General features: G+C 43.1%; 1 protein-coding gene across 1 annotated transcript; it reads left to right on the top strand.

Moving 5' to 3' along the window:
- The first annotated feature begins 4281 nt into the window (after positions 1-4281).
- CIMIP5 (ciliary microtubule inner protein 5) lies at positions 4282-13229 on the top strand. The gene is made up of 3 exons (XM_073625377.1): positions 4282-4708; positions 8629-8668; positions 11656-13229. The coding sequence occupies exons 1-3, from the start codon at positions 4473-4475 to the stop codon at positions 11845-11847; spliced, it is 468 nt and encodes a 155-aa protein (XP_073481478.1). The 5' UTR covers positions 4282-4472; the 3' UTR covers positions 11848-13229.
- The last annotated feature ends 1015 nt before the right edge of the window (positions 13230-14244 follow it).

The raw sequence follows: 14244 nt of genomic DNA, 5'->3' as shown, positions 1-14244 counted from the left end.
ATCTCCTATTCACCAAAAGTTTAGGAGATATTCACTGTACCTACAGGTAAGCGTTATTATAGGCTTACTTGCAGGCACAAGTTCAAAAGCTGGGTTTACTACAGTTTAAGACTGAATAAAAGCCAACCATATTGACCAGGTGCAAAGGGCACAATCCTATGGTAGGCAGTGCACAATATTTTTTTTTTCATTTCTTAAAACATTTCATAAAATTTCTTAGGACACATTTTTTTAAGGTTTAAATAAATCACGGAATTTACTGCCTACCACAATATGTTGCCCCTTGCACCTGCTCAACTTGCACAGTAAGGTTAGCTAAAATCCAGTCTTGGGTCTCATTCATACATCCTACATGACCATGGTGCAGCAAGTATACTGCAAATACCTGCACCCGGGATCAGATGTTCCAATCTCTGCTCAGCCTGTACACCTGAGTGATGGGATGAAAAGAGCCAAGGCTGTCTGCTGCTGTAAACATGTATCCACCTGTATCTGCACATCCAGTGGTTACCTGCAGGTAGGGATACATTTTTGCCCTTGGATAAAATCTCTCTGCATCCAGGGTCAGAAATTTGCCCCTAACAGCAGGTAACCACTGTGACCCGCGGTTTGTTAGTGTGTTCCTCAGGCTTAATCGATGTGGGGAGTAAAGTAGATGATACCAAATGTGCTGCAGGAGTGCCAGCAAGGGATGTAGCTCATCCCAGCTCCTGTAGTCACTGAAAGGAAGAGAGAAAAAAAAATCCCTGGTGCCGCACATCCATGGAGTCCTATGGTAATATAGTAGTGATGGGGGAGACCTCAGCCCGGGTTCCCACCAGGCCACACCCCAATGTGTTTTGCTTTGTCCCCCGGAGCTTAAACATGAGGACCACTAGATGTACAGATACATGTTAACAGCAGTGGCTCTTTTCAGCCCATCACTCCGGGGAACAGGCTGAGCAGCTGACAAAAATTGGAACATCTGGGATCCTGGCTGTAGGTATTCATGGTATATTTGCTATTCCATTGCCATTTAGAACATATGAAGGAGATCTAAAGCCCGGTTCACATGGTAAGTTTTTTAGTTCAACCCTGCGGGCTGAACGAAAAAAAAAACTAGGGAGCTTAGGAGGAGCTCGCTGTACTAATGAGTACAGTACTGCACCACAACTACGTGCATTGCCTTCTATTCAGTTGAATGGGGATCATTTTTGCTGCGCTGCATTGCAAAGCCTCATGGCCCCACTCTGCTGTCACATGTTTTTACTGTACCTCCCCCAACATAAAAGTGTAAATGATGCCTTTAAGTTTGAGACCATAACCCCCCCCGGAAAAAAAAATGATCTACGGCCCTGCATCAAATGATGTGGCATCCTTTTATTCCTAACACATTACCCAGTCATATCAGTATAGATATCCAGCATGATATTTTTCAACATTGAGATTTGATGTTTGTTTAAAGAGTTCCTTTCATTCTTTTGAGCAGTCTATATGCTGGTGACAGATAGAAAGGCAAGATATTATTCACAAGGGTTTTCCAATTTGTTGAGAAATGATTAAATGTTTAGCATGCAGGGCTAATAAAACAAGTGTAAAGTGTATGTTTCTATTATTTGTTCTCTTACGGTCATATCAGTAATCAATCACCAACAAATATTATATAGGGCTCGATCATACTGGAACACATGTATTAACAGATGTTTATGCCTGCATGTGCCTAACCCTGGCCATACAGCCTACAATCTGATTGTACAATCTGCTTTAGCTCCATCAACAATTATGTAGTGGGGGGCCTACCCAATGGGATTCAAACTGAAAGGATTGTTTAACCACTTCCTGCCCAGCCTATAGCAGGATGATGGCCGGGCAGAGGTTCAGTTATCCTGACTGGGCGTCATATGACGTCCTGCAGGATAACAGTCGCCGCGCGCCCGTGGGGAGCGTGCATCGCGGCGATCGGTGGTGCGGTGTGTCAGTCTGACACACCGTTACACCGATCTCAGTAAAGAGCCTCTGACAGAGGCTCTTTACCACATGATCAGCCATGTCCAATCAAGACTGATCACGATGTAAACAGGAAGAGCCGTTGATTGGCTTTTCCTCACTCGCGTCTGACAGATGCAAGTAGAGGAGAGCCGATCGGCGGCTCTCCTGACAGGGGGGTCTGTGCTGATTGTTTATAAGCACAGCCCCCCCTCAGATCCCGCCCAGGACCACCATCATGCCCCCCTGGACCACCAGGATGGCCATCCACACTGGACCACCAGGTATGCCCCCCCTAGACCACCATGGAAATACAAATCTGTGCCAAGGCAGCTGCCAATCAATACCCAGGCAGCTGCCAGTCAGTGCCCACTCACAATCCCTACCACTGCCAGTGCCACCAGGGATGCCTATCAGTGCCGCATATCAGTGCCACGTATCAATGCCCATCGGTGCCGCCTATCAGTGCCAGCCATAAGTACCCATCTTTGCAGCCTTTCAGTGCCCAGTGTCGCCTATCAGTGACCATCAGTGTCACCCATGAGTGCCCATCAGTGCTGCATATCTGTGCCACCCATCAGTGCCGCCTACCAGTGCCCATCATCGGTGCCTGTCAGTGCCTGCTCATTGGTGCCACCTCATCGGTGCCGCCTTATCAGTGCCCATCAGTGAAGGAGAAAACGTACTTATTTACAAAATTTTATAACAGAAACAAAAGAAAAACTTTTATTTTTTTCTAAATTTTCGGTCTTTTTTTAAATTTGTTTAACAAAAAATAAAAAGCGCAAAGGTGATCAAATACCACCAAAAGAAAGCTCTATTTGTGGGAACAAAATGATAAAAATTCTGTTTGGGTACAGTGTAGCATGACCGCGCAATTGTCATTTAAACAGTGACAGCGCAGAAAGCTGAAAATTGGTCTGGGCAGGAAGGTGTATAAGTGCCTGGTATTGAAGTGGTTAAGTAAACTCTCATATCACATGGCTTTGGTATCTTAAAGAGGAGCTCCGAGCTCCTGACAAAAAAAAAGTCAGCAGCTACAAATACTGTAGCTGCTGACTTTTAATATACGGACACTTACCTGTCCAGGGATCCCGCGATGTCCTCACCTGAGCCGATTCTTTAATCGGCCTCAGGTGCAGGCGCTGGCATCTCAAGTAAAGGGAAGAGTAATGAAGCCTTGCGGCTTCACAGACGGTTTCCTATTGCGCATGCGCGATTCGGACTTGTGATGTGTCCCAGAAGACTGTGGGGGAAGGAGGGGGGGCAAACTTCCATCTGAGATCTGACTGGAAGTGGGAGTGGGTACCTGTCAAAACCAGTGACCCGCTCCCCCCCCCAAAAAAAAGGGGGGAGGATGCAAACAAGCGGAATTTCCCTTTTTGGGTGAAGTTCCGCTTTAACCTTTTCAGCTCTTGAAGATTTGTCTGGTACGTCCAGAGTATAAAGAAGAAAGACAAGCAGCTGGCTCCTGCTTTTATGTAAGGGTCCATTCACATCAGATGCGCTGACAGAAGTTGATCAACGCATGTCAATGTGTATACATCGAAAAATCGATGTAGTTCAATAGGAGCAGTTCACACCTTGTTAGAATAGACCCTACTGTTTTTGACGCAATGTATGTAAGTCCAATGCAACGCACATAAACACAAGAGTCAAAACAGTCAGGTCATGTTTCCTTTACAAATAAAGCCTAGTGAAGTTTTAATTAAAAAAAGTATTTCAGTGCATTTTAAAACGCAACATGTTTATGTGTGCTTAATGCACACTGTGTGGTATGAATGGACCCTAAAAGTGATCTGGGCAGCCCTAGAGCCGTCCGATCATTTTTTTTGGTACTCGCAGTGTACAGATTTTTTCTGCTGATTATAAAAACCGAAAGTGACTACGAAAATTTTATCTTCGACAACCAAACTTAGGTCAGTCGAAACCATCATCACTCGGCCATGCTATTTTTGTCTTCAGCACTGGAGGCGCTCTTAAAATAAACATTTCCTCTTGTCCATTCACCTTGCCTGCCCTGGAAAATGTATTGTATGTATTGTATTATATGTAAATAAATGAAAACAAATCTGATGTGGACCAGGCCTACAATAATTCAATAATAATAATTTAATAATTATGTAATATAATCCAGCCCTATTGATCTTTGACTCTCCCTTTCTATCTGGCCCCTGTGCCTTGTGTCCTCTGTGATCTTCCCTGATCTCCATAGCAGTCCCCTATGAAGTAATGCATGCAAAGTCTTGGCTGCTTAGTTCTTTTGTTCTGCTAAGTATTCATGATCCCTGTCGTAGATCTGGTTACCCATGGCTACAATAAACACACCGGCAATGTGTATACTTCTCTGTGCTATTTACTTCCACAACACAGCAAAAGCACAGCTCACATCCTCCACGCACTAATGAAATCATTCTAAGAGCTCGCCTAATTACACAACGTAGAAAAAGCAAGGGATTTCATCATTGGAACTTTATCTCCTTGTCTTGTTTAAGCAGACGCTGGAAATGGGCAGCAGACAGATTCCGTTAAGGAGGGCCACTTCCGCCGGGTATAGGATGCCAGACAAACCCAAAACAAAGCTGACATCCACTTCTTCCGTGTCACTGAGCCACGCTGGGACCAAACATTCCCCTGTTCTGTCCAATAAGGATAAAGAGCAGCAAACTTGGGGGGATGCGGTCAGGCAGGACCATGTATGGAGAGAGTTTGTGGAAGCAGAAAGGAGAGGTGAAAAAAAATGGTAAGTCATTGAGATTTCTAAAAAAAATGTAGTTGTATCAAAGTTGTGGGTAGGAGTTTTTTCTGGTGCATTTCTACAACTTTTACAATTTGATACGCTAACGATCCCCCAATTCTTCAAATGTGGGTGATTAATAACTACTACTTGGTACCTCTCACCATAGGCAACTATTGGTTCCCAATGTGTGGCGATTACATTATAACTAAAGGCAAAACTTTTTTCGATTTTGATAGAGAGGAGTTTGAACCACTGTCAGGTTTTTATTGCAACCTGTGTCCCCTTTAGGGAGATGCACTACCCCAAAGCCCCTTTCACACAAGCGGAGGACTTTACCACTCTATGCCAAGTAAAAATGTTCAAAACATTATGGCTGTGGCAACGTGAATAGACCTGATCACTCATTAAGTTAAATTGTAGATGCAGTGGGTGGTCGGGGGGGCTGGTAAAAATGTGGATCAACCACCTTTTTTTTTATCACCCTTTTACCACCTGTAGAAACTTAACTGTTCTGATGACCAATGTCACTGGTAATGAAAGTGGGAATAAATCCAAAATTTTGAGTTGCCACCAGAATGGAAATAGAGGGTAAATCTTCCAAAGGGGGCATTTATTCCTGAGACAAAAACTGGCCATACACAGATTTTCATTTGAACGTTCATATAAAAATCATCCATCAGAACATTCTTTCTTTCTATCACTGAGTCGATTGATTTCACTTGAAAGCCCTTTGTCCAGATCTGCATTCTGAATGAAATCCCAGATGAACTAAATAGACTGCATTACAATATGTACGATTTTTTCCTGAACAAAGAAAAAAAAAATCACACACACACACACTTAGAACTTTGTCCATACACAAAAAAATTTTCTATCCTGCGCCTTTGAATTTTCTCATCACTACGATTGAAACCGATCATCAATTTGACCCCACTAATTATTAGAACAGCCTTTCTCAACCTTTTTAACAGGGATGAACGCTTAAATTACTTTTAGGTTTTAGGAAACCCCTGACAATAATTACTATATTACCAGCTCCTGGTACATTAGTGTGGTGGTCAGTGGGAAGAATACTTCTTACATTGATGGTCAGTGTGAGGAATGTCTCTCTTACAGAAATCTAAAAAGATATTAGTGTTGGTGGTCACTTATCTGTGAAGTAGAAAGTGTGTATTGCTCAAGAAACCTCTAGCAACCCTGGTTGAGAAAGACTGCATTAGAAAGTTGACGAAAATAAAACATTTTAACTTCTTCAGATCCGTGCTATAGCAAAATGACGGCTACCATGCACACTTGCTTTGCCGGGAGGGTGTCTATTGACGTCCTCCCATACCTGAGCGGCCTGCATGCCTCCAGCAGGGCGCGCGTGGTGCACTCTGTGATCAGTGAGTCTATGAGACTCGCTGGATCACGGATCGGAGTAAGGGGTCGATCCCGACCCCTTACTACGTGATCAGCTGTCAGCCAATGACAGCTGATCACGTGATGTAAACAGAGCCAGTAATCGGCTATTTTTTCCCTTCACGCTGATAGCGTGAGGAGAAAAAAAGAAGTCGATCACCAGCGGCCATGAGAGGGACATCAGTCCCGATCACGGAGAGCTGCCGCCAGCTCCTCAATGCCCACCTGTGCCACCTAGCAGCCACCTACCAGTGCCCACCAGCGCCACCTATCAGTGCCCACAGTGCCACCCATCAGTGTCCACAATCAGTGCATCATTACAGTCCTGAACATCAGTGCCACCTATCAGTGCCCATCAGTGTCACCTATCAGTGCCCATCAGTGCCACCTATCAGTACCACCTATCAGTGCCATCCATCAGTGGTACCTATCAGTGCCCATCAGTACTACCCATCAGTGCCGCCTTATCTGTCCCCATCATTGCTGCCTTATCTGTGCCTATCAGTGCCACCTTAACTGTGTCTTTCAGTGCCCATCAGTGCAGCCTATCAGTGCCCACCAGTGCCGCCTCATCAGCGCATATCAATGAAGGAGAAAAATTACCTATTTGCAAAATTTTATAACAAACTATGAAACATGATTTTTTTTCTTCAAAATTTTCCATTATTTTTGTTTGTTTAGCAAAAAATAAAAATCCCAACTGTAATTAAATACCACCAAAAGAAAGCTCTATTTGTGTGAAAAAAATGATAAAAATTTCACTTGGCTACAGTGTTGTATGACCGCGCAGTTGTCATTCAAAGTGCGTCAGCGCTGAAAGCTGAAAATTGGTGTGGGCAGGAGGGGGGTTTAAGTGCCCAGTAAGCAAGTGGTTAAACAAAATTCTACTGCTATATGGCCATCTCAAGAGATTTCCCTCACATTGGAAAGACATCCTCTCACTTGCTCAGTCATTTCACTATGAATGATCATTGATCATGTATGGATGTGTCTGCCAGGTTTCAAGTTTTATTTAATCAAAGCTCAGAAGTTCCTGAAGGAGCCAAAAGGAGGAGAGTTCATCATAGATATCTACCACCCCTGGTATGAAATTGTTGGTAGGCGAAAGTGGGAAGTCAGAGCAAAAGAATTGAAGTGTTGGGAGTTATACAGTAGTAGAGAGTTCTAGAAAGGAGTGTTACAGATGGGTGGGAGGTTGGGTTCTCGTCACCCTATTGTTGGGATTAACGGCTACTTCATCAAAGTTCCAATAGCATCCAATCAGAATCAGGTGGTCGATCCAGGGCATCCAAATCCATTTGAATTTAGTTGGAGTCTTGGAGGAATGCTGCCATTTTCTCATTGAGAAATTAATTTACTGTTTAATTTGGCCAGTTGTAGGGGTTGACAACTATCATGCTTTTTGCTAGAATCTGTTTAGCCGCCATGAAAATAAATGCCAGTAGATGAAATGGCTTATTCGTACAACTCAGGTTTCAGGTTTAATAAAGCTTCTTTTGAGTTTTTTGGAATATCTTTCCCCAGGAGTACATAGACCAATTGATACACCAGTCCAATGTCTTCTAATTTTGGGCACTCCCACCATATGTGTAAATGGGCAACCCGAGTCTGACATCCCCTTTAGGGCCTAAAACATTAATCAGAAGCATTGGAGACAAATGTTCCCAAATGCTGAGGGACCATGTACCAGCGCATGAATAATTTGAAATTAGATTTGATTGTCAAACCACTGTTTTAACTGTAGAGCTGTAAAAAAAACATTTAGGAGATGGAATGGGGAACAATGATTACAAATTTTTCATTTTCTTTATTTCTGTCTTTGACACTATTCAGGATATGTTCCCTCACTTGTATTATGGAAAAGTCTAATCACACTTCTGTTCATAGTTGGATTGTTCCATTTGTTACCATTCATTTTCTATTTTACCAGAAGGGAGGGTGCTGATGAAATATATATATATATATATATATATATATATATATATATATATATATATATACTGCATATGTTGTAAATATCTGTATGTCTATCTAGCTAGCTATTGGTTTGGGGGTGTTATAGACTATGTTAAAGATGAATTCCAAGCAGGGTACTGTATATTTTTACATATTTACTTATACATTTACCATACCTGGCCAATGTAACTGGAAACTAGAAATCAATGAAGTAGACATTGCTAATCCAGTGATCTCCACTTACTTCCAGGTCCCACGCCAAATAGTTGCCTTGCTGTATTCTGAACACAGGAGGTCATCCACGTGAAACAGGTGCCAGTCAGAGAATGCTTTGCATTTTCTGAATGAAAAAAATTGTTCTCTAACTGGAAGAAGTGGAGAGGCTGGGCAATGATTTCAGGGGGATCGGCCAGGTATGGTAAATGCATGGTTACATTGGACCAAGCTGGACCAATATAATGTATAAAATATCTATACCTGGAATTCTTCTTTAAGCTGGTCAAAGCTGCTACCAGTATAAAGTAACAAATAAGTAATGAAGATGATTTTTCTTTTACTTCATGTAGGCATGAAAATTGGAGCTTCCTAAAGGAGTATGATGCACTGGTAAGGCAAGCTTTTAATAATTGTTTTTTAAAAAAAGAACTGGAAAACAAATATTGCCTGCTAAAACTAACCTCCTTGTGAAAATGCTAGCTTTCTGGCTGTATCTAGCTTTGGTGCTAAGTATCTGTCCTAGAACAAGTATACAGCAAGAGAATTCCGGATCTGCATACTTGTTTTCTGACTTAAAGTACTATTGTCATTTGCTCAGCATAACAGCCAAGCAACCAGCATTTTTAGAAGGAGAGGTCAACAATGACAGAATACATACTTCTCTCACTGTCCCCTTTCCCATGAAATGTGACAGTGGATCTGCAAAGGACTCCCTCCAACCCAGCTATACTGACCTGCACTCCTTTCTTTGCTGCAGCCGGTGACACTATCGAATGTTTCCAGGCATGGGGGAGCATCTGACTTCCATCCCTGTGACAGTTCTCAGGCCTAGCAACCAGTCTAGAGAGATGTTATCACTCCTCTTTGGTCGGTGATTTCAGGGTGCCGGTAAGGTGCGCATAAGGAGCGGGGCCTTGGCAAAGACAGTGGGGGAGATTTACTAAAACGGGAGTGTGCAAAATCTGGTGCAGTTCTTCCATAGCTCCCAATTGTCCCTGATTTGGAGGGACTGTCCCTGATTTGGAGCAATGTCCCTCTGTCCCTCATTCCTCCTCATTTGTCCCTCATTTTTGGTCTGATCCATATAGTCGTATATAAAATGCACTTTTTATCTTTCAAAAAGTTTTTCCCAGTGCTAAACCTTTCATCCAATTTCTAAATTGCTGCATTTTTACATTTTAAAAGCCAATATAAAGGAATAGTAGTGGTAAAATAAAGTCTTGTGGATTTAATTAACCCCCTATTTTTTTTTTTTAGGTTAATTCTCCTTTAAGGGTGTGTGGCAGGGGGCGTGTCCTATGCCTACATACATTTGTTAGTAGGTGTCCCTCATTCCCATCTCAAAATGTTGGGAGGTATGGTTGTATGGTTCTTCATAAAAAACAATCAGCTATTAGGTTTTATTGACAAAGCTTAATTAAACCAGCTGAAGTTAGAAACTGATTGGCTACCATTCACAGCTGCACCAGAGTGGTTGGGTTTTAGCAACCCCCCCCCCCCCTTCTCTTCAAAAGAAAACCTTCAGAGCCGGTTCACACGGGGGCGACTTGTCAGGCGACCTAGCCGCCTGACAAGTCGCCTCCCGTTCTGTACAATGGAACCGTTCTAATCGGTGCGACGCAAGTCGCTTCGACTTAGAAGAAAGGTTCCTGTACTACTTTGGGGGCGACTTGCATAGACTTCTATACAGAAGTCGTCTTGCAAGTCGCCGCGGCAGTCGTGTGCAGGTCGCCTCGGTGAGGCGACCTGCAAGTCGTGCCGCTTCTAATGTGAACCGACTCTTAGTGAGAGTCTGAGAGAAATATATATATTGTCATTGTTGACCTCTCGTTCTAAAAATGCTTGTCATTTTTGCTTTTTGCCCACTAACCCCTCAGGCCTTTTTCACATGAGGCGGACTCCACCTGCCCTGCAGGGAATCTGTCCGCTGATCCCTGCTGCAGGCGGGTGGCTTGTCCATGCCCGCTCTGCTTATTAAGAATGGATACAGACACAGCCCACTGTCCTTTATGGGCAGACGGTTATAAACAGACATCTGTTTACACCCAACTGTCATCCTATCGACGGATGGGGATTGAAACCTCATCCACCTGTTTTTAGTGGATAGGATTGGATCGAATGTCGGTGGGTGTCAACGCTCCATAGAGGGCAATGGAGGGTCTGAATAGGCTCACCTAAAAAACTGACAGGCAGACTCGATCGGTCAAGGCCATGTGAAAGGGGCCTTAGTGGTATGTATCCTCCAAGAAAAACATGCAAAAAATTTTCAAATTCTGCCCCAAAATAGTAACCATTTTTTTAAAATGTGGCTGTAGATTTCTTGTCATTACCATGGCCCACCACCAAAAATAAAACCAATGAAATAAATTCTACTCTTGGCATTCACAATACCTCCTATGTGTATATTATTTGTTGTTTTTAGCCAGAGTACAGCCAAGAAATAATAGTGCCCATTTTGCTGCTTTTTTTTTCCTCCTATATAATCACACTGATCCTGACTATGACCTTGATCCTGACCAAATCTAGTCATTTTATCTCTATTGTCCTCTGACTAGCAGAAAAAGATTCAATGTTCCAGACAAAAAGAAGGTAGTCAAACTAGTGACTGGCCCAGAGACAAGGTAATAAAACAGCTTAGTTGGAGTCTCTGGGTGAAAGGCAGATAGTTCCTAGCTATGCCCATTGTTCTGAAGCCCAATGTGTATCCTGTTTGAACTAGGCCTTATACCCTTTTCCTCCTTTTGAGAACTTTATTTTATTTGCTATAGCCATTTATTATAGCCCCAACCTGAGGCACCGATTGGGGGATACAGCTAGTCCTCCCGTACTGGGCTTGAGCTCCATCCGGTGAGCAGGGGAACGCTGCAGTCATAGGAAGAAGGTGGTGAGTGAAGTTGGCAGAAGTGAGGATGGTGTAGGGTGATGCAGGGGAGGGTGGCTGAGGAGTAGGAATGGCAGAACCAGACAGGGAGAAGCAAGGGGGACTCAGTCCCTCTCTGGGCAGCAAGATTGGAGAGTATGGGTTGTGCATTAATTGGGATCTTTAGGACAATCGCCTAGGGCTGATTACTCATGTGACAGGCACAGGAAACAGCTGGACTGTGAGGAAGGCTGGCAGAGGGGAGAATTGTACAGGGTGATGCCAAGGACTGCACCAATCACATGCTGAGCAAGCAGACTGGTAAAGGCAGTGGGATCTCCATCATGTGTGTGCTGCCATTGAACACTCCTAAATAATAACTGCCTGGCCCAAGGCCAGCAGTGAGTTAGTAGAAGTAGTACATACAGTATTGAGGGGGGGTGTCAGGTAAGCTGTACAGGGCCCTATGATCTCTTGTCCCGACTAACCCAGCTTTGTTGTTTTCTGTTCTGTTTAGGGCAATAAAAAAGAAGTAGAGAAGCTACCTGAACAAGTGGCAGTTTTCTCAGACCAAGTGCCCAATACCACCAACCAGAGCATTGGAAGCAGAATGAACACAGACCTGGGGAAGAGCCTCATACACATGGATTTCATTCTGACCAGTGGAAATCAGAAGAAGAAGTTGGGAACAGAACTTCTGCCCTGTTAATCAGAAGCACAACTGACTACTTATTGACATAACACTGCAATTGCTGATAAACGGTCATGAATGTCTATATACCTCAGCAGAATATTTTCTACACATGGTTTGAAGGAAAGGAGGAACCCTGCTAGAATTTAGCACTGTAAGCAAGATAGAACCAGATGTCCATAAGGCAACTTCTGGTACCATGGGCCAGTGTCTTCGGGGTACGGTTTTACTGCTTGCCTCAAAATAAGGTGAAACAGATCAGCTCCCAGATTATCAATTTTTTTACTAAAAACCTGAACAGTGAGTTGTGATTTCTAGAAATTGGGAGCTGTACATGACAGATAAGTCAGATTGACCCTTCCATTTAAATTGGCTAAATAAATTTCAGGTGAATCAAAACCAAAAAGGTGGTCAATGTCTTGAGTTTTTCTTTAGACAGCAGCAACAACAACCCAAGTAGAAAAGCCTGTCCCCCAGCCAGCAGATACAGAGTGAAAACTTTTCCGGCTATGAGGAAAGTAGTGGTCTCATAGCAGAGGTCCAACATACCCCCTACTGCGGCAGACCTTTAGCTCCGAAGTTCATACTCCCCACTGATTGGTGAGCACAGCAGGGGGCATAGTGGACCTCTCCCAATGAGATCACTATTTTCTTGCAGAGACCAAGGGTCCTCCTCTACAGCAAGTTTGCAGGGGACAATCTTTCTACTCCGGCTGTCACTGATTTCTAAAGAAATCAAACTTCATCGTTTAGGCTTAATGTACACTACAGCTCCTAAACTTGTGTAGGATCTTTTGGCATTTTTTTTTTGGCAAAGCTCCTAAACTCATCTTCATAAATGCCAAATGTCAATGTACTCATAGGCTTTTCCAGTTTAGGGGCTGCTGCAGTTAGGGGAGCTTCAACCTCCCTCTCCTGAATGCAGAAGAATCGCATTCAGGATAGGAACGTTTTGACCAGTGTTTTGCATTTTCCCACAGCCAGCAGTCAAAGTAGGCTATGTGTACATGAAGCCTTAATGTACCCAAGCTTGACTTGGTATAAGCATCGGCTGAAATGTTTAAAGCAGAGCTTTATTCATGCCTGCCTTATATATCTGTCAGAAGTTCAAATGCAATATTCCTCCAATTTTTTGTCTTATATGTGACCCCTATTAGAGAGGTTTTCTCACTTCCTGTCCCTAAGACATGTACAGGGGTGCAAGTGTCACCTGGACAGGAAGGCATGTACAACAGTGTGTTGTGATTTCTAGAAATTGGGAGTTGTACATAGTATACAATAAAAAAAAAAAAAAAAAACTGGCAGATTCAAACACTTCCATATTCAAAAAACAGTTTTAATAATTTTCTGTCACCATAAGAGGTCAGCACAGCAAGAGGATATCTTGCCAAGAGGTTAACTCATAACTTGGACATAAGCTTAACCCTTCCCTGCTCCAGCCAAATTAAAACAACTAGAGTTGGACTAAGGCTGGATTCACACTTGCTGCAGCTCACAATAGGGAGTCTGGTGCATCCCTGTTCGATTCAGGTAAGAATCAGTTCCAAATTTTTGCCTGAATTCGCACCCGATTCAGAGTCAAAAGACACACAGGACACTTTTCCAAATGCAGACCGCAGCCACCCCGGAGCTGTGTGAACCGGCTCCATCGAGATGCGAATTGGATGCTGGAGAAAACCGCATTCAATTCGCATAAGTGTGAACCCAGCCTTAAAGTGAAAATAAATCCAGCTATACTTAACTTTGGCATTACTGGTCCAATGTCCAAGAGGTCCCTCACCGGCATCTTGTCACATGGAGACTTTGAAGCCCTGTGGAAACGGCTGTGACAGCGTAGAGTGTAGGACATTCTTCTACCCTTCTGACCATTGCCTCATTGATTTTCTGTGATACATGGTGGAATTAGATTCCCTAGTGTGTTTTTATTTTAAGGTTTGTAATAAACATATGAATTTTGTAGATTATGCATGTTATTTGTTGAATCAGATATACTAAGAGGCTATCCTTGACCGGGGTTTTTTTCCTAAACGCTGCTAAAAGCCTATGCGTGCAAGGACACAGGCCAACATGCAGGGGAGTTTAGAAGCAGAAAAAAAAAAAAAAAAAAAAAAAGCACAAAATTGATAGATGGCACTAGAAGCAGCCTCAAAAACATCCTGCGTGCATGAGGCCCAACAGGCATTGCCCCTATGCATGTCTATTCCCAGCTCTGATCTGATAGGGATTACCACTCGACACGATATGAAAAATTCTAATTACAAAGAAAAACAATTTTCTGCAAAAAAACAAAAAAACAAAAAACAAACCAAAAAAAAAAAAAACTCTGCTTGGGTATACATTCCACAGAAGACTGAGCAGGCAGGTTGGTTTATTTTATTAATTACAGTACACTACATGCCTCTGCAGCAATCAAGA

This window comes from Aquarana catesbeiana, linkage group LG04 (assembly GCF_042186555.1).
Source record: "Aquarana catesbeiana isolate 2022-GZ linkage group LG04, ASM4218655v1, whole genome shotgun sequence".
NCBI classification, from domain to species: Eukaryota; Metazoa; Chordata; class Amphibia; order Anura; family Ranidae; genus Aquarana; species Aquarana catesbeiana.
The sequence above is the reverse complement of the archived record's forward strand: the minus strand, read 5'-3'. Positions and strand labels throughout refer to the sequence as shown.